This window comes from Amphiura filiformis, chromosome 1 (assembly GCF_039555335.1).
Source record: "Amphiura filiformis chromosome 1, Afil_fr2py, whole genome shotgun sequence".
NCBI classification, from domain to species: Eukaryota; Metazoa; Echinodermata; class Ophiuroidea; order Amphilepidida; family Amphiuridae; genus Amphiura; species Amphiura filiformis.
The window spans coordinates 71258605-71283829 of NC_092628.1; the positions used below are offsets into that span (position 1 = coordinate 71258605).

The window sequence follows — 25225 nt, forward strand, 5'->3', positions numbered from 1 at the left end:
TTCAGATCAGCTGACTCAGCTCACACTTCTTGTTATTATTATTAAGTCTGGCACAGCAAAAGTGGATTAAGTTGCATTCAGTGTGATTCACTTGAATGGTTATTCAGCTTTATACTGTTTTGCATTACTGCATAATTATGCAATCATTTCTCAGTAGACAGACATACTAAGTCTATTCTTCCAATGTATCAGTCAATTATAGTCTTTACCTGTATAAGTCCATTGACAGAATGGTGGCTTGTTCTGGAAGAACTGCAAAAATACAAGTGAAATATTTAATTATTTGCTGAATTCTTATGATTTATGAAAGGATTGCAAATAACACATCTTCCATATATATAACACAGTATTTTGAAAATTGTGTTACGCAGAATTAATTCTCCTGATTGCAATTCAAAGCAATTTGCAAACAAAACAGAATTCTAAACACATAATACATTTATATTGACCAACTTAGAAATGTATTCATATGTGTGTGTGGGGGAGGCACAATCACAGAGAAATGGCAAAGGTGAATCTTTGGACCATACTTTCAATTGTCTACACTTGTCGCATCTAACTCACCTGCGTAGGGCATCACCTGACTCTTTCTTGGAATGTCTGGATGTTGATCTTGAACTTCCCTTACTAGATAGACCCTTCAAATCAAACAAAGTGTACATATTTTATTAGTAGAGAGCTGGAAATGACATAGTTAACAATCACATGACCCTACATGTAGTGTCCTCATTCCCACATTCAGTCACAAGGTTAACTCTTTCAAGTCTTGGGACGAAATAGTCTAGGCATATCAGTAAATTGTAATTGCAGTAGTGCATCCTTGGATGGATCATGTTAAGGGGTACTACACCCCTTGATAAATTTGTGACTATTTTTGCATTTTCTCAAAAACTAATAACACAGTGGTAACAAAAGTTATGTATATTATAGGGGCAAGGAATCCATTTACTACACTGGAATTTTAGTGTCCCAAGACAAGCGGTTCGTTATTTATGATAAGAAATAAGGTACCACTAGGATGTACCTCATTTCCTATATATATATACTGAACCGCTTGTCTTGAGTCACTGAAATTTCAGTATAGTAATTGGATTCCTTGCCCCAATAATATACATAACTTTTGTTACTGAGTGTGTTATTATTTTTGAGAAAAATGCAAAAATAGTCACAAATTTACCACAGGGGTGTAGTACCCCTTAAAAACTTTTAAAAATAATAGCTTCCATGTATGAAATGAATTGAAATACTACCAGATCCATGAGCTGCCTATACAGTGTCAAAGGACAGCAAGCACATTTAAGTGCCTTAAAAGGAGACAGAAGCAAGTATTTCCAGTGTCAGATCCCAAAATTAATTCAAAAGTAACAAGATTATGAATATGCCATTGATATTCTAGTGTTTGTGGGCCCAAACAAAATATAAGCCACCTTACTTTAGGATAACATTTAATGATGGAACAATTTCTACAAAATTTTACCAAATAAATTGCATAAATGTACATCAAGGAAATAACTGTCAACAGTCTTCTTAATAAAGGATACATGGTGTGAAGGGATGGGTAGAATCAAAATGATCACTATCATGCACTTAACAACACTGAAAAACAAATATGTTCTTCTCACTTATCCATTGAAAAACAGTGATGTTTGATGCTATTAACTTGTGTCAATACAAACTACAAAGACTGGGTTTTATGTAAACTACACTTCATACTGACTCCCATGCTTATAAATACATCGACGTGATGAAAAATATATTAGGAAGGTATAGCAAGTCGTTTAAAAAATGTTAATACAAAATTATGTCATTATATTCAATATAAGCAATTGTTACCCTTTATCTGTATTTTTGGTAGTAAGTTATTTTACTTCAATGATGAGGTTATTGATCAGCTTACCCACATTTAATGCTTCATTGTTGGTGCCTTGATGGAAATTATGATGCCATAAACATGCACTGACATGAGTGCTTGTGTGTAAGATTACAACTGACTATTATCTAGGAATTACAGTTCTGAAGTATCAACAATAATAATTATGTCAACTATATAAATGGTCGGATGTTTGCAATTAGTAGGAATTCCACCAATCACATAAATTAATAATATTAATCAGTAATGCCAAATAGAACTATTCCCATATGCATAAATTTACAAGCTATCTTACTATTTTTTTATGCTTTTACATGCGAGAGTGATTTTGGTGTTAGTGTTCCAACAATATACCACTGACTAAGTCTCCCTCTGAATATAATTCAGGCAAGACAATAAAACCTATAGATGAGGTGACATTAAATATCAAATGGTTGACCAACTGTCAGGACAACCAGTGCATGTGTGTTAAACACTGGTGCTAAATCAGATGTAGGTTTATAATGCTATAAAACAACAAAACAGTCTAATAGAGTTACCTCAAGCATGTCATCAGACAGATAAATACTACAGTCAAGTCAACTCATCTATAATACAAAATTTTCACTCTGTTTCTTTTCAGAAGTTATAATTTTGTGTTAACTCATATACTTACGCATGAACCATAAAAGCACAATACTCTTACTAGTGTTTGTTTCAACATAAATAACAAATATCCGTGTCATGACTCATGGGGTAGGAAAGGGTACCATGTAAACATGCTGGTATTGAATGGGATGAAATCTTGACAACTCCATTGCTGATATTAGTATTCATATTAGTCTTACTTGCATTCAAGCTTCGACTTTAACCCTACTCTGTAATTTATTGTTAGCAGCAAGTAGAAATAATATTGCAATTTAAGCATGCAGTTTGAATGTCTGTTCAAGTAGGATTCAACTAGTACTCGACCAACGCTGAAATCCATAGGATTTATTAGGTTTCAGGAAGGTGTGTAACATAAAAACAACACCCTCTAATCTGTATATTTATCTCCACATCCCCATTACACCTGGTAGAGTAAACAAACTAATTAAAGCATCTTCCCCATGGAGCAAGAATTGTGGTGAGGGTTGAACATGCAACCTTGTGTTATAATCAGCACTTGACCTGAACTTGCCATGCTCTACATATTTCATGTAATAATACTACAACTACTTGCAGAAGATATGGCACTCCCAAACGTACATGACCTGTTTATTGTGTAAAAAGAACAGGTTCATGCCAGTTACACAGCTTGGATAATGAGATGTTGATGTTTCATACCTTTTCATGACATGATTCGATCAGCACCCCACTTATGCTGTGCACACGCTAAATTAGCAAAGAGTGCAGAATTTTCCGCCAATTTGTGTAATGATTAGTTTGCAAGCATGCCACCAATGACACCCAACCGTGCTATTTGATAAACATGCTGATATAATATATTGGGATGGGACATGCTGATTACAAGTGTTGACTGATACCTGATCACTGTCCATAGACGGTGGCCTAGGTGTGGGTGCATTGGTCAAAATCTGCAAGAGTATATATTGTTAATTGCTTTATGTGTGGCACTATGAAATGTTTTTCTCACTAGCTATCTTACTTTTGAAGGGTTACAAATTCAAAATGAATTAGATAACTGATTTTATGATATATGGGTATTTTGAATGTAAGCAGAAATCATGCATTTTCTCCACAGAGCTCACTGATGACAAGAATTCTCACCAAACCCATCAGATTCCTGGAACTCGGTGATAGCCTGAGACCCAAAAGTGTACATGCAAATTACTTTTCATTTAAGAATGCATCATTCAATTAATAAACAATATAAAAAACCTGGCGTATCCAAAAATGACAAAATGATGCACGAAGCTACAGCTTCTTCAAACAAATGTAGCTTGGATTTTGATTTAATGTAGAAAAATATATTACATCTTCCAGGAAAAACGATTTGACTAAAAAATGTAAGTTGGAAGACATACTTTTTTTCCATGATAGTCATGTAATGCCAAAATTGGAGTCTGTGTATGTGTGTGTCTGGGCAGGAGGGAAATCCTACTTACCCCTAAGTATTCAGTACTGAGTAGTTTCTCTCCACTTAGCTCTTCACGTGTAGCCTTTACCACTTCAGCCTTGTCCAAATCAGCTTCCATGGCATCTTGGTCCTCCTACAAAGTCAATGTGGGTAAAAAGGTCAAAAGTAACAAGATGCAACTCATTGCCTTTCAGTTCATTCACAAGCATGCCTGAAAATTGCAAAACAAACCCTGATCAAGCAATATGTTACTTTTGTCTGTTGTACTGCATATCTAGCAGGTCTTACTTCTAATTGAGGTGATCTGCACTACTGTTGCTCCCTTTCATCGAATTTCTTGAAGCTGGAATGTTTTTCAAATTGACATTATGATTAAATTATGATTGTTAAGTGCAACAATAAAACATTTTTTCACATAGCACAGAATATGTTTATGTTGTGTAACCAAACAAACAAACAAACATTCAAGTATACAGATGCAGCATCAGTCCCTGATGTGTTGCTAATGCTGGTAAAATTTGGATCCAGTCTTATGTGAAAGAACAGTTTCAAGAAAAAGTATAATTAATTTTACCTCTTCTTCTTCATCTTCCTCCTCTTCATCATCTGACTCTGGATCTTCACTGACAACATCTAACAAAAGAGATCAAATGATACAAGTTATTTACCATTAGAATAGCGCCAACATAATACTTTACTACGAGTCTGGTTATCTTTTACAAATATATACGATGACATTACGAACCATTCAGTTGTAGAATTACAAATGAAATCTTAAGAAATTTCACAGGATTTACAGGTCCTGGCGACTGCAATGACTATATTATTTGATAGCTAATCCAATTGATCATTTACAGGTGGATCTTTAAAGCATGCCAGGAAATAGAGAAATTCATGAATCTCCATCCTGGGAAAATGTGACATTTGGAGAATCCTTTTGAACCCCAAATAAAGAAATATGTAAAATATTGTGGAAATCTTTGAGGGAAGTTGGCTGTATCTATATAACCATTTTTTCCAGGTTTTCGAGTGACCATCATTTATCAAGACGGACATTCCATGAGGTTTTATGAAAACTAGCAAATCAATTAAAATAAATGAATGAAGATATATAAGGTATTTATTGAATGATTATACAACCTCAGAGCAATTCACAACTACTCACTGAAAGGTCATCAAACCATCTGGGAAGGGCAAACTTACAATACAAAACTGCTTACCTGAGTTGAGTTGTTTGATGATGAAATGAATTTGCCTATTCATCTCTGGTGTGTCATCTTTAATGAAGCACTTCAAGATCTCTTCCATACCCTATATTGATATCAGTGACAGAATGAAAACAGGAATAATTAAACACAAAGAAATGATGATACAGGTGTTGGAAAGTATTATCTTGTTTGTTAACCTATAAGTTATTTTCTATAATGGGATACTGATATAGTGTTACAGTTCTCTCTTACACAAACTCATATTTGATGCCCAAAAACTTATGGCTGGATGGGCAAACAGCTTTCTATTATTTCCCGTGATATATAGTTTAGAAACAATGTATACTGAATCATAGGCGTAGATCCCCAATATTTTGCCAGGGAGATGGTCCATACAATCATCCCCCAATGTTAACGCCTGATAATGGGTTTCTGACCAAATTAACCTCATATTTGCCCATTTTAGCCCCCAAAGTGCAAATTTTCGTGAGCTTTGCGCACATTTATTCTACTTTTACACCATATTTCATCAGTTTAGCTTCATAATAGCACAATTTTTCGTGCGCATTTGTACCATAAACTTATTCTGTCACCAAAAGGTGCTGGATTGTCTATACTTCAAGAATTTTTACCCAACTCCATTCCCCCAATGTCAAAAAGAAATCTACCCCACTGATATGAATAAAAACCTACCATTGCCTTGGCCTCCTCTCTTATTTCAGGTAATGACAGTATACTGTACAATGTGCCATTAACATATGGACGAATCTGAAATAAACAACAAAAACATGCAGAATATTATGAAATGGTTGCTTTTTGTACGATAACAGCTTCTAATATCCAAAATAACAAAGTTGTTTTACTCAAAATTAATATTTTAAACTGCTCAACAAGTTTTAATAACCATGACAACAAATCCACTTAAAATTCTTCCAAGGAAAGACAGCAATGGATGCAAACCAGCATTACAAAATACATAAAATCTTATTACATAACAGATGACAGCTGGTTGAGCAAGAGTTTTGATACCCAGAAAGGTGTGGTCATTTTGGAAACTCTTGGTTGGTAAGGCACAACACCTTATTACAATTCATCTACATGTATGTTAATGTATCTTTTACACTTGCTTACCTCTTGATCATCATGCCCAAGCAGATCACTTAGTACTTTCAATATTCTGGCTTTTAGTGGAATGCATTTTTTCTTGCCTGATAAACAAACATAGGAAAAGAATTTTTGAAATGATTAGCACTCACTCACACATGGGGTTAACTACACTAAGGTATACAAGAATGAGCTGACAATTCCTGAGGAAGTTGTGCAAATATGAAATAGTATAATTTCTTGACGGAAAGATCAAGATCAAAGAACTGATATCTCTAAAATACTTCTATCTTAGAAAGTCAGGAAGCCTGGACACAAAGAAACATGTATTTCTAGTTTTGTTGAGGTCTGTCTGCATTACAATGTTACATTTGAACCACCATAAAATGAATATTCAACCTTCTATAGAGCAACATGAAAATAAGATTACACCATTTGCATCTGCACATGACAACAAATAACTAATTCTCAATTTTTACTAGTTACAATCAAGAATCTAAAATCACAAGTTTATATTCTTACTATCTGTTACTTTGTTATTTTATCTACCGATTGTATCAATAATTGATAACAGAAACACAAGATAACAAACTGTTTGTACCTGTTGTTCTGAGACACAAGTTCATGAGTAGTGCAATGGAGTACTCCAATGTGTAATCTGAGAGTGAATCATAGTCTTCTAGTACTTGAACCAACCAATCTATTATACTGCTCTCTATCATCTCAGACTGCAAATGTCGCCTGCAAGGTGAAAATAACACAGTGGTCAGTAATATCAAATTGCATGGATACAAAAAATATGGTCAATCTATCAGGTGAATGTGTTGAAAAAAGCAGCTAACAAATTTGGTAGTCATCAATGGAGCAGCCATGATAGGTTTTTCAATATAACAAGCTTTAATAAAAGTTGCATATTCTTTTGTTTTAATCATCAATGGAAATTGCACCATGCTTTGAAAGGCTTTTCAAATTTCAATATAATTTCAATAAAAGTTTTATATTATCTTACAATTAAAATGCAAGCAGCATACAAATGATTATGAAATTATTATACACTAAGCCAAAAAAGAAACTTATAATTTTTCACAAGGTCATATCTTAAAATCCTGTCTATCAAAATTAACCAAAATTACACACAGGATTGCCTCAATACTCTACTCTAAACACATGTCACTAACTATGCAGTTGTCCAACTGACACAACAGCAAAATGGACTGACATGCAACACCTTCCTGGACGACATTCACAGCGCAACAGATTTCTTTGGCTTGGTTCCAATTATTCGCCTGTGAATGTGATCCCAGAAGCTGTTCTGTGTCAGTGCATTTTACTGTTGTGTCAGTTGGACAACTGCTTGGTTACTGACATGTGTTTAGAGTAGAATATTGAAGTAATCCTGTGTGTAATTTTTGTTCATGTACAGGCGAATAATTGGAACCCAGCCAAAGAAATCTGTTGCGCTGTGAATGTGGTCCAGGAAGGTGTTGCATGTCAGTGCATTTTACTGTTGTGTCAGTTGGACAACTGTTTGGTTACTGACCAGTGTTTAGAGTAGAGTATTGAAGTAATCCTGTGTGCAATTTTTGTTCACTTTTATGGAGAGGATTTTAAGATATGACCTTGTGAAAAATTATAAGTTTCTTTTTTGGCTTAGTGTATGATACAAATGGTATCTTTTCCCTTCAAGTGCAGCTTCTACCATTTGAATTATTGCTATGTTCATGATTATGAATTTAAGGTACCATAATATTATGGTACAATAGTTGCCTCCTCCACAATTGAAAACCTCAACGATAGCCTATAAGAGATAACTTTAACCAAAGTGGTTATGACTACATATTTTGTGAACTTACTTTAAGCTGAGTTTTTGTAGAGTTCCCAGGACATTTTCTCTGGTGATTGAGTCTTTCTCCTCAGACTGAAGAGCTTTTTGTAATGTACCAATCAGCTTGCCATTCTTACCCAGATAATTACGACCTAGTGAAGAGAGAAGAAAAAACAAAGAAGGAGTCTAGTACAACAAATTCTGACATCTCAGCAGATCTTTCAAAACTGTGCAAAGAAGGTAACAAACATACCCCCATCAATATAAGGTCAGTTTTGATTCCTTAACCCTAACCGTACTAAACATCACAAAACCACACTTCTCAAAGCATATGCACGAGCAGGTATCCCACGTGATGCGATTGCGTCATCGCGAACAGTCATATGGCCGCGAAAAGCTTGGCTGGGCAATCTACACCCCAGTGGCAAGGTAGGTCTGTGTACGTGTCTGGTACCCGAGGGGTCGGTGGTTCAAAACCGCACCCGAGAAAAAAAGTTTTCTCTTCTTCTTCTTTCTTTCTTCTTTCCTTCCCCTCCCCAAAAAGCAGCTAGGGCGCTAGGATTAATTATTGTTATCTTTCAAGGAGGTGGCAAATTTGTCATAAGATTTCCAGTCAAAAGTTCCCCTTACTGATTCCTTGAATAATTTAATGACAAGATATATTGTCATTGTACACAATGCTTACCTGCAGTAAGTGAAGCAAATGCATTGAATAGTCTTGCATTGTATTGCTGGATTACCTCCTCAGAATCTGTTAACATTTGAAGTACTGCTTCCTGTAAGGAGAGAAACACACAAAAACAGACTGATAACCATGATCATATGGTTGCATTCCTCCCTTTGCTTGACATTCTGCTTGTTTCGACAGCCAATCAACAACAAAGAGTGCATTACATTACCCTAGGGTTAGTGCAGTAAGGTAAGGGTTAGGGGCAGGGTTAGGGGTGCCAACAAATGGCGTATTCATCAAATGGAGTGCGTCCTGTATGATATATTGTATATGGATGTAGATGAACACTTCTCTGATCAATAAATAATGTTTTCATAATTGTTCAGTTATCTGCCGTTCATCAACAGTGATGTGTGTATAGTATAGAATACGGATTGCATTAGATGGGTTGAACATTTGCATGCACATTGGGTTTTCTAATGCACCATACACAACCATGTTGCACATGTACATAATTGCACATGGGACGTGATCACCAGCATGTACCAGAACTCTAAACAATGATACTTATTTAACATTGCTATTCTATTCAGTGTAACTCTGTTTAAGCCCCATTGGCAATTCTAGACACTGATTTCAAATGTGCTACATTTCTAAGGAACCAAATGGACAGTTTACAAATGTATGTATATTCAACATTTCCAGAAGGTTAAACATTCAGCGCTACACCTTGGGATTGGCGTGTCATTTTTTGCTGATGATTTGGCGAAAAATAATATGAACATTGAATCAAGAAATGACAATTCATCAGCTTTCAAACTTTTAAATTCACCAAAATGAATAATAAAGCTGCTAATACAGTTATAACTTGGCACAGTGTAGAATGGAGTAACTTACTGTGTGTGTATCATCTGTAGAACAGCCCAGTATATCATGCTGTATAAATGCTGCTAGTACTGTATCCCTTTGTTCACCAGGTTCACTCCGCGTTAATCTCTGTGTGCAAGATGTAAACAAGTCATACCACTACATTAGTTAATGTACTATTGTGTGAAGGGGTTTGGTTTAAGGAAACTTAGGATCTAGGATTTAGGTTACGGAAATGATGAAAAACACAGGTTTAAGAGTTTCAGAGTTTTACAGTATGGCTAGAGGGCAAAATGACACCCAGAAGACTGAGTAGTGCCAACAAGACTTACCCATCTCAATGCTTGTAGTAGTAATGCTCGTTTCCTTGTCTCTTCATGAAGCATGTCTTCTCTGACTTTCTCATAATCAAGGGAAGGTAATAAAGGAACTTCATTATCACTGAAAGATAAGATGGCATCATTTGGGTCAGATTATGTATGTTGTAAGGTGTTGCATATTTCATAACCTGTACAAGTCAAATTGAGAGCAACTTGATAGCAAATGATACATATGTGACACGATCTGGTCCATGGGGGCCAAAGGAGGCATTTTTGACAATTGAGTTACCGTAATTATTACATTATACATACAATAGGCTATCATTTACTGAAAACACCAAAGGTCTAGCCTACTTGGTTCTAAAGTTATGAAGTTTTTTGATGTCTATTTTCTTATGTATTTTATTGTTTTTTTATTCCATATTTTAAACTTTATCTCAGTTTCAAATTTGCCGCCTTTGGCCCCCATGGACCAGATCGGTCACATATATGCATTGATAGAAAATGTTATGATTTAAAACAACTTACACCTATAATTTTACAGGCCAAATCAACAATATTAATTTATAAACTATCAAAGGAAAGTAGCTAACAAACAAAACAAACAAAACACAAAACAAATATATTCCTACAAATATGAAAACCAACAAAAATAAAACAAATTTTAAAAATCAAATCTTTCAATTCAATGCAGAAGAAACATTTTATTTTCTTATAGAGCTAAGAAATGATTATGAAACTGACTAAACACAAACACATAAGGTAAATTGGGACCCTACTGGAAATAAGCCTGCATATGTAGTCGGGCTTTTATGAGCTATCCTTGCCTTGCAACTTTTGGTGTTGTGGTATGTATGCCGTTCCAACCTGGGATGGCATTTGGTGGTTTGTACATGTATATTATTAAATTATTTGATGCTTTGTAAGTGCTTGATCATTATTTTGTTCTATTTGGTCCTGTCTTTTGTATATGTTGCAAAGATAAATAAAACTAAATTAAACTAATTGGTAAAATTGTGCCAAAATCAAATAACAAATCTTAAACATTTCTATTTATGATAATGCAAAATGATATGGTAAAAGTCACAAACAAGAAAGGTACACTGCAGTAAATTTTTTAATTCTTCCGAGTTATGTGCTGTGCGTTGAGCGTATATGGCTTGATCGCATAAATGAAAAAAAAATCATGCTGATTGGATAATCAACAGTCATGACAACAACACTGTTGACCCAGCCATCAGCATGTAAATTGGGTGGCCACTTCTCTTCTTTAATGCGATCTATGATCTCTAGCGCATAACCAGAACTAGGAAGAATTAAAAAAGTTACTGTAGTTACACTAAACTAAGACTTCATTCAAAGCCTTACAAACTACAGATCAAAATAGAAATGAAAAATACTATGACCCCTAACCACCTGGTATGAAAATTATCTTACCTACAGTCTCCAAGAAAGATGAACACAGACAGGGTGATAGACAGACAGACATAAAGACAGACAATTGCACAGCAAGCCACATTCACACACCATATTGGTGATTTACCTTTTCTCTTCAGGGATTGGGCTGCAAGTAGGACATCACATACATGCATATGAAGACAAAGTTAATATATAAGCAGGCATTAGACATGTTAACATGCAGTATAAACACCATGCATAGTGAGAGCAAAGAATTAATTATATGACCGAGTTGAGGCACAAAATGTGGCATACACCATTGGGAAATTGATCTTCAGTGTGATTTGTATTAATTATTTTTTATTGTCTCTCATTGATTGATGTTCTGCTACATGTAGGGCATAGCAGATAGGACACCACTCTCTTTATAATTATTTTTTAGGGAAGAATGAGACTCTTATCTGTAACATATTTAAATCCACCAATGGGATCATAATACATTCGAATTTTTTTCGGAGTTTTATTTTCAGTTAGGAAAAATAAATTTTTATTTTCCCTGATTCCCATGAGCGGCTGGGAATCCTGCAGTTTGTGCACTATATGTTTTCCTCAGTGCATCCCAAACCAAAATGGCAATCATGGTTCTTCAATAACAGGCAGTTGTGATACAATTTCCTAGTATGTTGTGTCTCAACATTTCCATTGCAGTATGCCAAATGAAGCATACATAATACCACTGTCATGGGAAGTGGTAAAGTGCTCTACATATTATGTACCCAGCCCTGAAGCTTATAGCTATCGTTCAGGAGACAGAAGCTGCACAAATTACAAGGTCTTTTTGGTTTTGTCAGAAATTATATTAAATTATATTATATGCAAACTCAAAATCCTATGTTTTTGTCTCTATTATGGACATCAATCATGTGGTTAAATTATGATCAACTTGCAGATGCTGACCTTCATCGTAGCTTGGCAGTTACACACAGTAACCTTTATTGTGTGCAATTTGAATGCATTTTAGACCAACTGACAGTTATCCTTGACTTTGCCTTATGGTGATTTACTATTGGCTTTTGTTTAATTTAATCAAGTCAATAATATAACTGATATGTGCACTGTGCTTTTAATCTGACAGGTGTAATTTTTGAGCTGAGTTAGTGCATTGAAGCATACGGTTTTGTGTTATAAGACACTGAACAATATTAATGAACATGATGATATGAATTCAAAGATATACATACAAATACTTTACTTATGGATAAGACAAATCTGATGGCAGGAGCAATATTTTCCCAGTTTTAGCCTTTTTTAACCCCATACTGCAGTGTACTTCTTAATATTTATACATTAATCTTACAGGAAATGAGTCAAGGAAGCCAATAATCACATTTATATTCTCATATGTCTTCCAGTTCTTGATTTTAAGGCAAATGATATATCAAGCAAAAGTTTTTGGCATTTTCCCCCTCTCAAGAAAAATCAGGCATGGAGCAGAAATGACACCCTTATATCAAGCATCAGGATACCTTTATAGAACCTTTACCATGCCTCTTGTGTGTCGGCTTTACTTGTCTCAATATTTGAGTGCAAACACCGCAAAGTTATGCTCCCCTCCAACCTGCCTTAATGTTTAGCAGAGACCCAGACACCAATGCATTTTGTAAACATTACTGTTACACCTCTGCCACCACAAAATAGAGTTTCACAAAATTGTGGGTTGATAATGTAAACAGGCATAACCACACTTTTCTTAGTGCTTAGGAAAATTATCCCAACACAAGTACCGTAAATGGTTTACAATACCAATTGTTTCCAATATGACTCATGATGCACATACATGTATTCATTCATGCAAAGTCAAAATATGAAAACCACAACTCTCTGCTTAAACAGTGACTGTAATTTTCCAAAGTATAAAAGATGCTGTGTATTACTTGGGCTTAAATTTGAGGATACAGCAGTTAAGATTTTATTCTTAATGTATTCTGAAATACTCAAATGATTAAGCATATTGAACATATAATTAGAGATTATGGATTTATTTACCTTGGCTGTACAAATGATGCTCTAATAATTGATGCAGCCTGAAAGAAGAAATGAAATATATTGAAATAGAAAATGTTCCAATTTATACACTGCAAAGTTACATCTTATTCCTGATAAACATATGAAAAAGTTGCAAACACTGCAAATAATCTAAAATTTCTCAATTGATTCTATCCATATAGTTCAGCGCGTGTAAAATGGCTGTGTGGAACGCACAATCAATGATGAACAAAATCACTGACATTTGTGATTTCATAGAATCTGAGCAACTGGACATATTTGCACTGACGAAGCATGGCTCTATGGTGATAGCCGAGATGATCATGCCTTTGCAGACATATCAAACACTCTCCCTGGTTACAAATTCCATACACTTCCCCGCTTAGGCAAGAGAGGTGGAGGCATTTGTGTTATACTCCGTGACGGATTTGAAAATAATGAAAAAAAACATAGTTTCCAATCATCAGATTGCCTTGAATTATCAATCACCTCAGGAATGCAAGATCATCTGAAGCTGATAACCATCTACAGACCGCCCAGCAAGTGTAGCAAAGTTCCACCATCTGTCTTCTTCCAAGAATTCAACAGCTTACTTGAAACTGCATGTCTGTGTACTACACCCATGATCATCTGTGGTGACTTTAACTTCCATATGGACATACCTGACTTAAGTGACACTAGAACCTTAAATGAGATCCTAGCCTCAGCAGGTCTTGTCCAGCTTGTATCTGAACCAACGCATACTGCAGGACATTGGCTTGATCTTCTCATTACTAATGAGAATAACAACTGCATAGGTGGCGTTCATGTGGTGCATACTATGCCTTTACCACACTATGTTATCAGGTTTAATGTCAATCTAGCTCGACCTCCAGTTGCGGCGTATTCAGATCAAGTTTCGCAAGATCCGCCAAATAAACACTGAAGAATTTCGTAATGATATTCTGTCTTCTAACCTCAATGATCTTTGTAATGATTTAGACATATATGTTAGTAATTACAACTCAGTTTTAAGTGAAGTCTTGGATAACCATGCCCCATTGACTACACATAGTATTATTCCAAGACCAAATACATCTTGGTACAATGAGAACCTCCACAGCCTCAAGCGTGTTAAAGCGTGCAGCTGAGCGCAAGTGGAAAAAGACGGGTTTGACAGTTCACAAACAAATACTTACTGAAAAATGTAAAGTATACAGAGAAGCACTTAATGCTTCCAAGAGAGAATATTATCAACTTGAAATCAAAAACTGTGACCAAAAACAACTTTTCCGTGTCATTGATAGATTGTCTGTGCACAAACCAAAACAGGTGCTCCCTTCCCACAGCTCTAAGGAGAACCTTGTCCAAGATTTTGCAGAGTTTTTCGACAACAAAGTTAGGACTCTCCGTTGTACTCTTGCTGCAAAACAACAGAGTCATTGCTCTGTTGCAGGGCTCAACGAAGAATCGTGTAGTAGCTCTTTTACCAAATTTTGTCCAGTGACCGAAGAGCGAGGTTTTTGAAATTATCAAGGGATCAAAAATTAAATCATGTTCTCTTGATCCCCTTCCTGCTTGTTTGATAGCAGACAATCTAGATTTGCTTTTGCCACATATTACTGCAATTACCAATATGTCTCTTAAAACGGGTGTTTTTCCCAATGCTCTGAAATCTGCCCTTGTTACGCCGATTCTGAAGAAGCCCAGTCTCGACCCAGAAACAATGAAAAATTACAGGCCTATTTCTAACTTGGCATTTCTGAGTAAGGTCATAGAGCGCTGTGCTATGAAGCAGTATGTTGAGTATTTAAACTCTAACAATCTTTTTGCTTCTTCTCAGTCGGCGTACAGGCAGTACCATAGTATTGAGACTGCCTTAACTCGTGTGTATAATGACATCCTCATGGATCTTGATAAACAAGGTGGTGAGACCATTCTGGTCCTCCTAGACTTAACTGCAGCCTTCGACACCATAGACCATAAGGTGTTCATTAATCGTCTGAAATCACGCTATGGTGTCGGAGGCTCTGCACTGAACTTGTTATCCTCGTATCTTCAAAACAGGAGTCAAAGTGTCCTTGTTGATGGTGTGTTGTCTCATCCTGTTGAGATAGATTATGGTATGCCACAGGGGTCGGTGTGTGGTCCCATTTGTTTTATTCTCTATACTGCCCCCCTGGAGAGCATAATTACTGCTCATGGACTCTCCTGTATGAAGTTTGCTGATGATTCTCAACTGTATATCAGTTTCAATGTCAAAAATCAGGACCGCGCTATAGAGAAAATTGAGAATTGTGTCAAGGACATAAAAACATGGATGTCCTCTAATTTTCTTGTTTTAAATGATAGCAAAACAGAAATTATTCATTTCACTTCTCGTTTTGCAATGCCTCGTCAATTGCCTTCTATCAGTGTGGGTGATGCTGCTGTCAATCCTACACCCCAAGTGAGAAATCTTGGTGCAGTTCTTGATCAACATCTTAGGATGGACAAGCATGTCAATAACTTGTGCCATGGCGCTACATTTGCATTGAGCAAGATTGGGAAGCTGCGCAAATACCTTGACCCGGACTCCACTCACAAACTCATCCAGGCTTTTGTCATCAGCAGGCTTGATCATTGCAATTCACTCCTCCACGGTCTCCCACAGAAAGATATTAACAAACTTCAAAGAATCCAAAACATGGCCTTCGTCTAATTTCTCTTACAAAAAGCGGGATCACATAACTCCAATTCTTCGCGACCAACTTCACTGGCTCCCAATTGAAGAAAGAATCCAATTCAAAATCCTCCTCCTCACATACAAGGCGTTCCACGGTATTGCTCCTCCATACTTGTCTGAATTGATCACCCTTTATATTCCACCTCGTTGCCTTAGGTCAGGTAATGTGCGCCCCAATGACCATCTGCAAATTGTCCGTTCCCGAACAAAGACCTATGGTGAACGGGCTTTTGCTGTTGCCGCCTAATACTGTGGAACGCCTCCCGGAACAGATCCATAAATCACCCAATCTTGCTCAATTTAAATCACAGCTAAAAACCCACCTGTACAGAATTGCTTTCCTTGTTTAACTTATGTCATGTTTTTCCCACATTATTTATTTTGCAATGTAATGAGTACTCTTTGTTTGTTGCTTTTGTCATTTTGCTTGTTAGCGCATTGAGATGTTTTTTACGTTTATGCGCTTTATAAATATGTTTTAATAATAATAATAATAATAAACATATGAAAAAGTTGCAAACACTGCAAATAATCTAAAATTTCTCAATTGATTCTATCCATATAGTTCGATGAATTTCATAGAGATATAAATTGATGTGCATGTATTTATCTGTGCTTCAAAAAACACCACATCTTATGCATATCTGGCTATAAAAGTGTGCATCTTCCACACATTACATCTGGGATGTACTGTACCTTTTTTGACATTAAGTAAGCCCAGTTGGTAATTCTAAATGGTTATCACCAGATTACATCATATGTGTGCAGGCACAAATGTAGGAGTTGCCCTAGTCTGATGCATTTGCAGTGCAGTGATCATAGTTATGCCATCAATTTGCAATGCTAGGAGGTGTTCCTATTTCACACTGATTTCATATGCGCATCTATCTATGAAAGCAAATACACTCCTCAAAAGAATCAGTTGAATAGAATCAGAATTTTTGAAAACATTGGATACTAGATTTCGCGGTTCTCGGGTTGGGTGGTTCTCGTGATAGGACTACCCATATAGGACTACCCATATAGGCCTACCTGCCCTGACCTTTTTAATTTAATATTGCACCCCGTATTGAAATATGTTGAAAATAGGCCTATTGATCACACCTGCACGATTAGCCAATAATATTTGCATATCAATATCGGTAAACAAATTGAAAATTTAAAAAAAAATGTTATACCAATATCGGATTGGATCGGATATCGGCCGATATTATAAAATCGATATCGGATTGGCAGACAAATGCCATATCAGTTGGTATTAACTGAATAAAAGCAATAACTATATATTTGTACTTACCGTTGCAGGCCTGTTGACATCCACAGATTCCCTGAGTTGATTAGAAAACAGACGGCTACATACAGTTTGAAGGTATTCCGGTGTCACCTGTTATCACAAAATTACAGCAATAGGTCATGTCACGATATAAGTTTTACTGTGATGATAGTATTAATTTGATAAACCCAAGCCAAGTCAGGGGAACAATGTCATAAAAATTATTTTTATATGCAGAGTTGAAGCATTTAAATCCATGTTTTAACTATATTATTTGTCAATTGTAATGCATATCTTCAACTAAGTTACCATTATACTGATGATCTTGACAACTTTTAAGGTCCGTTCATACATGGACGTTAGTACGTCCATGGTTCATACTGCATTGTACAGAAAAATACAGCATTGCGGTATTACAATAAAGTTAAATACATTTTAACTTGAAAATGCGACAAAAATCAGCAACGCACCGCATAGCTATTGCGGCGTAGTATGAATGGACCTCACTTAACAAACCAGATTAAAACATTAATGTACATGTATCCAATCCTTACCATATTGCCATTAATACATTGTTCTAATGAGTCCACCAGTTCTGCAGTTATTCCTATTAAATTATGGTAATCAGACTGTATATCAGAAAACAAAAAACACACCAAAAGTTATTAATAATATAGATTCAGTGCGTTGTAATAGATGCAAGTGTAACATGTTTTTATGGTATGTTCTTGACCACGAATGCATCAAAACACTGCTGCCAATCCAAACCATCTATCTCCATCATGGAAATCCTGGCAAGTCCAAGCTATGTTTGCCTAAGAGTGATCAATGCATACAGATGTATGAAACTATAGCAAACAAAATGCTATTATAAATGTAGTATTATTTACTTAATGTTAATCACAATTGATGGGGTACAGTTGATACAAGATGTAAACATGGGATACTTGGTATTCTCAGTCTATTTCCAAATCCTCCTTCTTTACTTAGTATGAGTATGGGTCAAAATATAACCAGAGACACCGAAGGCAATTGCCTTGGGTGCCCCTCAAATGTGCAACTTTGGATGTATTCTTTAGAGTGCGATTGCCTTGGTGCCCTAGCAGAATTGTCTGGCTGCCCTCACAATTGCCAAAATTCACTTTTTCCCTGTATGTCCCCATGTCTGATACCTAACATGAATTCACCAGTTGGTATAATTGCCTGACGCACCTGTAATTTGTTGAATCTCTTTATGTACGTCATAGTTTTCTTCTCTGCATCTACCACACTTTGCTGTAATCTCTGCATTTGCTCTGTATTTTCTGCAATTATTTAATACACAAGAAAAGGTATGAGAATATGCATGGAGGAAACAATGCTGCTTTGTAAAACAATTATCATCATCATCAAGGATGAATATCACATCAAATACTATACAAATGCATATGATACAACAATGAACCAAAAACCAGTTGAGGTTAAATGTTTGGACAAAAGTGTTGTAGGGGTTTGAGTGTGTGGGGTGGGATGTATGTTTTGTTTTTGCTTGCTTGGTTTGGCTTTTTATGTTAAGAATGATAAAACCATCCTTTTCTTTTATCCCTTGGCCTATTTATGACTTACTCCCAGCAACTGTATAGGGTTTATATAAAAATGTATTTCTTACATTTGAATTTTTATACAAAAATAAATACATCATTATGTATTAATACAACTTACTATTATTAATATCTTGCTGCAGAAGAGGAAGAGATTGTAAGTCAAGGAAATGTAAAAATATCAATTAACAATGACATTTTCATGTTTAAAATGAAATCTGTCATCAATCTTCATTGGTTTGGGGCAAATAAACAGGAAGGTAATATCAAAGTGGATGACCATTTTAGTACATTTTAGTAGAATAAAGCCTAATTGCTATACTGCTATTGACAAAACTGAAAGAGTCATTCTTGTATTATATTCTTGTATTATACATACTAACACACCCCTTCCATAAAAACCTAAATCTAATTTCAACAAAAATAAATGGCAACACACCATTAACATAATAATGATGTGAATTCGCTGGTGAAGTGATGAAATAATCGGATTAACTACCATAGCAATAGCGTAAAACCATTTTTGAATACATCGCGCTGCACTACAAGCAGGTTGCACTCACCACCTGTGTATGTCTGCAATCATAGATTGAATACAATACCACTCTTTTCAAAGATACTAATCTTACAGGTGCGAGTGATCAGGCCAAAAAAAATAAATTGTGTTGCCCTCCCAGCCTAAAATCTGGTAGTACAGCCGGCCGGATTTTTTTTTTTTTTTTACCAACTCAACCATTTGATACTATTTCACAGTAACATGAGTAAAGAGAGGCATATGCATAATATTGGCTGTATTTTCTACCATATGTTGAATATTTTATTGAAGTAAATATTAATATTAAGACCCTTCACAATTAATTCTTAGTTTACTATTTAGATATTTAAAAAAAGGCATAAGGTAACTTAATTATTAGTTATTTATTACTTATTATTTTCTTCTTTTTGAAACAAGTGGTCACAGCCCAATATCAACATCCTGCATGGTACATTTTGGCACTGCAGATCATATTGCAATTATGGTTGATTTTATACATTGATAATAATATGTGTTATTTGTTTGTTCAGGATTCATGATCAAAGTAAGAAAGTAGCAAATTAATGTAACAAAAATGTCATAACAGAGAAAATGACAGATAAAAATCAAATAATTAAATATTTTGCATTCTCAATTGTTGATGCGGGCGGGAAATAGGAAACTCAAAATCAATTGTGAAGGGCCTAACATCCATGTTATTGGGATTCAATGAGCAAGTCCTACTATCCAATTAAAGTGCTGGCTTGGGGCACAATCTTTTTAGTGAACGTCAGGGATCCGGGAATAGGCTTGGGGGTACATGTATGATTAAAAAAAAAAAATTTGTTAAAAAAAATAATTAAAAAAAAAAAAAATTTGAATTATTTTTTTGTTGAAAAAAAACAAAAACAAAAAACAAAAAACCGGGCCCAGATTTTCACGATTTTGACCCGGCGCGGAGGGCAACACAACATTTTTTTTTTTTTTGCCTCAGTATGATATGGTTCAATGCAGAGGTACCGCATGAATGTACTAGTGAAGTGCGATATATATTCAAAAATTGTTTTACCCTATTGCTATGGTAGTTAATCTCATTATTACATCACTTTGCCAGCAAATAGGATTCTAAAATTATATGCAAAATCAAGCATGTCATAAAGAGGATACATATATATCGCATAATCTTGGTTGCGGTCTAGCCGGTAATGTCAAGCTGAGAAACTTCTCCAATCTTATCTGCAAATCTGGCACCCAATTATCCTGGAATAACTCCTTGTAAGATGGATGCTTGGTAGGATCAGGCACGAATGGTAGTGCATAGAATGGAAGGAATTCGGTGGTTTGACTTAATGGTGCACCTCTGGTCTCTAGGAAGTGTTTAAATGTAGTCATAGTCTCCTCAATTTTAACTTTACTCTGCAAATGATAACAAAGAGATATATGTAAGTCACATAAAGAGGGCTCCGACACCCACCCCCCAAATAAATTGTTTGCTTGCCCTCCACCGACCGACCCAAAATTGACCAAAATCATGGTCGGCCCATTTTAATTTTTTTTTAGTTTATCTAAATTTTATTTCAAAGCTGAATTTGGCCAGCAACATTTTTCTTAAGAAGAAAATCATTACTGTAAACTCATTATAACATTTATAACTGCATCAATGTTTCCAATAAACTTAGCGTCTTATGCCTGTAAGTGTATGCAGCTGCAGTCATTCTAATTGAATCCATTTCTATGGTGTATCTTGCATATTGAAGGTCTGAAGTGAAGTATTGATGTATCTTTCCACATGACCAATGTTCATTGCCTACAGGCCTATACAGTAGTGAGTCACTAAAAAATATATATATTTTTCCGACCAACGGTGAACCGACCCACCCCAAAAATCTCAAAAAATTTTGGGCCTAATTGGCGGATGGATGAAAGTGAAACTACCCAGAGAAGGAAGAAAATGGAAATGTTATAAATGAAAACGACAACAAAATTACATTGTGTGACACTCAAAAGATTAGACAGGTGTTGGGAGCTGCACACCTATTCAGTTCATGTGTTGTAAAGATAGACTACTTACCAGGTAATTTATAAATAATTAAAACAAAGTTAAATAACTGCTCTCTGCTCTATTTATACATCTTTTCTAACAACTAGTGTAGTACTGGTACATTAATTCACAGAAATCTTCAGTATGCTGAAACCAATCTGAATACAATGGTTTCATGACTTTTAGGGTATTAAGGTAGGACACATTTCATGCATTGCTAGATTCAGTGAAGTTAAACTGTAAGAAAATGAACATTGTTTCTTACCCTTTTCCCTGTAAGCAGGTGGTATTTGATGGGATAAATAGCAAAGTAGATATTCAAATAGAACTCAAGTTTCTTGCACACTGGATCATTTTGTCGTACAGACTCTGGAACATTTTCATCCCACAGTATGAAGAATTCCTTCTTGGCACCAACTTTGAATGAAGACAATAAATCCAACTGCAAAAGATAAAACACATCTACATGTTTGTTAAAACTTTTCATTATGCACATTTTTTCAGTCGCCATCTTGCTGCCAAGATGAGGTTCTCCCTGCAAACGCATGTGCAAAATGTGCATTTTTGTTTCGTGTGCTTTTCTAGCAACGAGCCAGAAGGTTTTTGCAAAGCGTATGCGGTAATTAAAGCATGCGCTTGACAGGCGTACGCACACACTTAGAAGGTAGAAACTCGTTCTGAAATGACCGTGCGATCAGTGAATACCCTTGGAAGAAAACCAGTGTTTCAAAAAATGAGAAAGTGCCATGGCACTTTTACTTTAAAAAGTAATACATTAGAAAAGGCTTAAAACCCAACTATTAGGCCCTGATTCATATTTATTCCTTATTTATTTAGGCTTGGGTAATAGATTGTCTATGAAAAATGAGCAGGATCCAACTTTTTATGAAGGTTTGGCTTCACCAAGCTAATTTGTGAGCTGGCGGAAGCGCTGTGGGCTACAGGGTGCTTTAGAAGGCAATTTTCTATGAAAAGTCACTAGACTCTGTATGTTTTCACTGAACTGCCGGTCATTATCTGACCTTCATCTTGCAGAAAGTGCAAGTTTTGAAGAACTGAGTCACTCTCAGGTTAAGAAAATGATGTTTTCCCTGACCCTCTTTGTACAGAAAGTCAATTTGGACTATTTACTGGTGTGCACCCTTAGTATATCAGCTAAAGATCATCTTCCCAATTTGAGAATATTGTGCTTTTATTTTGAATAATACTCCCCTTTGTATGACAGCTGAACTGAAAGAGTATAGTATTGGCTACATACCTGTAGATCTTGTTTTTCTTGTCCCATGGTCTTTTGGCAATAGCATTCACTGGTTTTCCTAATTGCTTACTTTCCGACTCAAATGCATGTAAAGTTTGTGAAAAATGTCCAAACTCTAAATACTGAGAAAAAAAGAAGAAAATGGTACAATAATGGCAAATCAGTAACTTATAAGGCAAATATATTATAATCAAAAGACCGTTTACTCTCTCTATAGATTGACAGTTTCACCTATCATGGTCGATAGGCATCAACAGAATGATGATTGTGATGTTGATCCTTACTTCTGGCAAATGACTTGTAACAGGCAACTTTTGTGATTTGGCAGAAAGAGGGATACTAATATTATAATTATATTATAAATTAGAACTTTCATAAAAATTCGCAGCTCACGATCTGGCATTATACCGTAATATAAGTGTCCACAGACCCACCTATTGTATTTCTTTGCTTTATACGGTCTAGACATTATGAATCCGGTACGATAAATTACCTCTTTTACAATGGCATTTAGATCTCCCTCAAAACTTATCGGTGGATTCATCTCTCCAAGTGGTATTTCAGATCCAATACTATAGCTGTGATACTGAAGGATTAGAGAAGACAGCCCATCCTGCAAGAAATTGTTTAGAAAAAAAATTAGAATTGTTTGTTTTCCTCTAGTCTGATATAGGCAGCAGTAGCCAGCAGGGGGATGAGTGCCCCCTGGCAAAAAATGAAAGAAAAAAGTGCCCCTCTGACAAAAAATGAAAGAGAAAATCTGGAGGGCAAAGGAAAAGAAAAAGGAACCCCATTTCCACCAAAATTCACCCTGATCATGGGCCAAAATAGTTTAATACAAATTTCTCTTAAAAACAAAACCGGCATATGTTTGTGTGATGCAACTGCAATTTTCGGTGCCCCAAATATTTTAGTTTGCCCCCCTTGACCAAGAAAGCTGGCTACGCCCTTAATAGCAGAGAGGAGCGTTTCCAACATACATGGACTCAAGACTTATTATGGAGCCTTATACAGCTTAAGGGGAGAAACATTTGCTCATGCCCAAATTTGAGATTTTTTTTATTCTTATAATCACCAAGATGTATTAGCTTTCATTTGAAACTGATAAAATACAACTTTTTAATTAATATTTTCTCCTATTTTTCTTGATTTTACAATCACTATTTCATTCAGTCCAACTCTAAAGAGCCACATGGGCGGCGGGCGCAAGTCTCACGCATTCGGTCACTTTCTCAGTCTCACGCCAAAGCAATATAATCTCAGTTCTCACGCCTAACCTCACACATATCGTAAAAATAATGTGTTTTCCTTTAATACCCTCCCTCCCGTTCCCCCCCCCACACACACACACACTTTCAGATTCTCGCGTGCCATGGATCAAACGAACATATGATTATGAAGAGATTGAAGTATACATGCTAGGTGAATTCAAATTTGCCATCAAACTGCATCATTTTATATATCAAATTAAAGCCCTTGAGTAAACAAAGCCAAAACTGAAAACCTTTTTTTCATAGCACTTTCCGTAGCAAAGTTACATCTTGTCAAAGTCAAGATTGACTTTCATCAAAAAAGATTCAGCTAGCAAAATTCCCCAAAACGGCATTTCGGGGGTGTTTCTAGATCTTACACAATGTAGTCTCATTATGATAGCAGCTTCTTCAATGGAACTGCTTTCAAAATCCCTCTAAAATTCCATGTGCGATTGTCTTATCACCATAAAAAATCATATATTTGGGTCAAGTGAAGTATAGAAAACATATTTATGTAGGTTTCCTTCTAGACTTCGCTTCGGCCAGTTGTTTTAAATTTCTATGTAAATATGCATTGACATTTTCGGCGAATTTGGCTGACTAGCAAATGTGTTAACTAAGGTTTGCCTGGGATACCTAATTGAAGTCGGCAAAAAATAATTCTGTCCCGGGTCAGTTCCAATAATCGAAACTCCCGGCTCCGACCGGGAGTTCCAACAGGTGCTGTGTATGTGTTTGTATGTGTTTAATGTGCATTCACATACACACTTAGCCGTCGGTTCGAAGAAATCGTTGCTCCAAAAATGATTGCAAATTACACATTTGTAATCATTTTTCACCACAAAATATGATATGAAAACACAGGTGAGCAATGTATGAATATATGGAGAGGTGAAACAGGTTATTAATTATTGTCAATATTAATATTTTGCGACATTTATAATGAAAATAATTAACACTCCAGCCACCCTATGGCACCTTCTACAACTTGAGAACAAGTCCTCAAACGTTCGAAATTTGTAGTTACTACAACTGGTTCCCGGGTACGCCTTTGGTCTTTCTTCGACAGTATCTCACGCAAAGCAATTCCAAAAAGTTGACAGCCCTGCTGTTAAATACTAAAATGCAGAAAACCTTAGACGAGCGCGTATCTGTATCTGTATCTGTAGTTGGTACTACACAACGCTCCCTAGCTGGAACCAGGCGTGTAGGAATTGGTGTGCGCATGCCATGGG

At 35.8% G+C, this 25225-nt stretch overlaps 1 protein-coding gene across 8 annotated transcripts in view; it reads right to left on the reverse strand.

Moving 5' to 3' along the window:
* LOC140152500 (lisH domain-containing protein ARMC9-like) overlaps positions 1–25225 on the reverse strand; it is a 34802-nt gene that overhangs the window by 8625 nt on the left and 952 nt on the right. For 5 of the 8 annotated variants that reach the window (XM_072174888.1, XM_072174871.1, XM_072174879.1 and 2 more), the window contains exons 1-23: positions 23231–23345; positions 22738–22859; positions 21745–21921; positions 20606–20854; positions 19046–19061; positions 18557–18648; positions 17899–17973; positions 17369–17455; positions 13368–13405; positions 11467–11487; positions 9936–10044; positions 9634–9732; positions 8752–8842; positions 8095–8218; positions 6843–6982; positions 6269–6345; positions 5831–5905; positions 5150–5240; positions 4504–4562; positions 3958–4062; positions 3376–3426; positions 565–638; positions 210–252 (exon numbers count right to left, since the gene is read on the reverse strand). In XM_072174888.1, the coding sequence (XP_072030989.1) occupies positions 210–252; positions 565–638; positions 3376–3426; positions 3958–4062; positions 4504–4562; positions 5150–5240; positions 5831–5905; positions 6269–6345; positions 6843–6982; positions 8095–8218; positions 8752–8842; positions 9634–9732; positions 9936–10044; positions 11467–11487; positions 13368–13405; positions 17369–17455; positions 17899–17973; positions 18557–18648; positions 19046–19061; positions 20606–20854; positions 21745–21921; positions 22738–22764 (1920 nt within the window). In that variant the 5' untranslated portion in view covers positions 22765–22859; positions 23231–23345. Of the gene's footprint in view, positions 1–209; positions 253–564; positions 639–3375; positions 3427–3957; positions 4063–4503; positions 4563–5149; positions 5241–5830; positions 5906–6268; positions 6346–6842; positions 6983–8094; positions 8219–8751; positions 8843–9633; positions 9733–9935; positions 10045–11466; positions 11488–13367; positions 13406–17368; positions 17456–17898; positions 17974–18556; positions 18649–19045; positions 19062–20605; positions 20855–21744; positions 21922–22733; positions 22860–23230; positions 23351–25225 lie in introns of those variants that run through there. The other 3 variants (XM_072174898.1, XM_072174854.1, XM_072174865.1) reach the window with 3 other exon arrangements.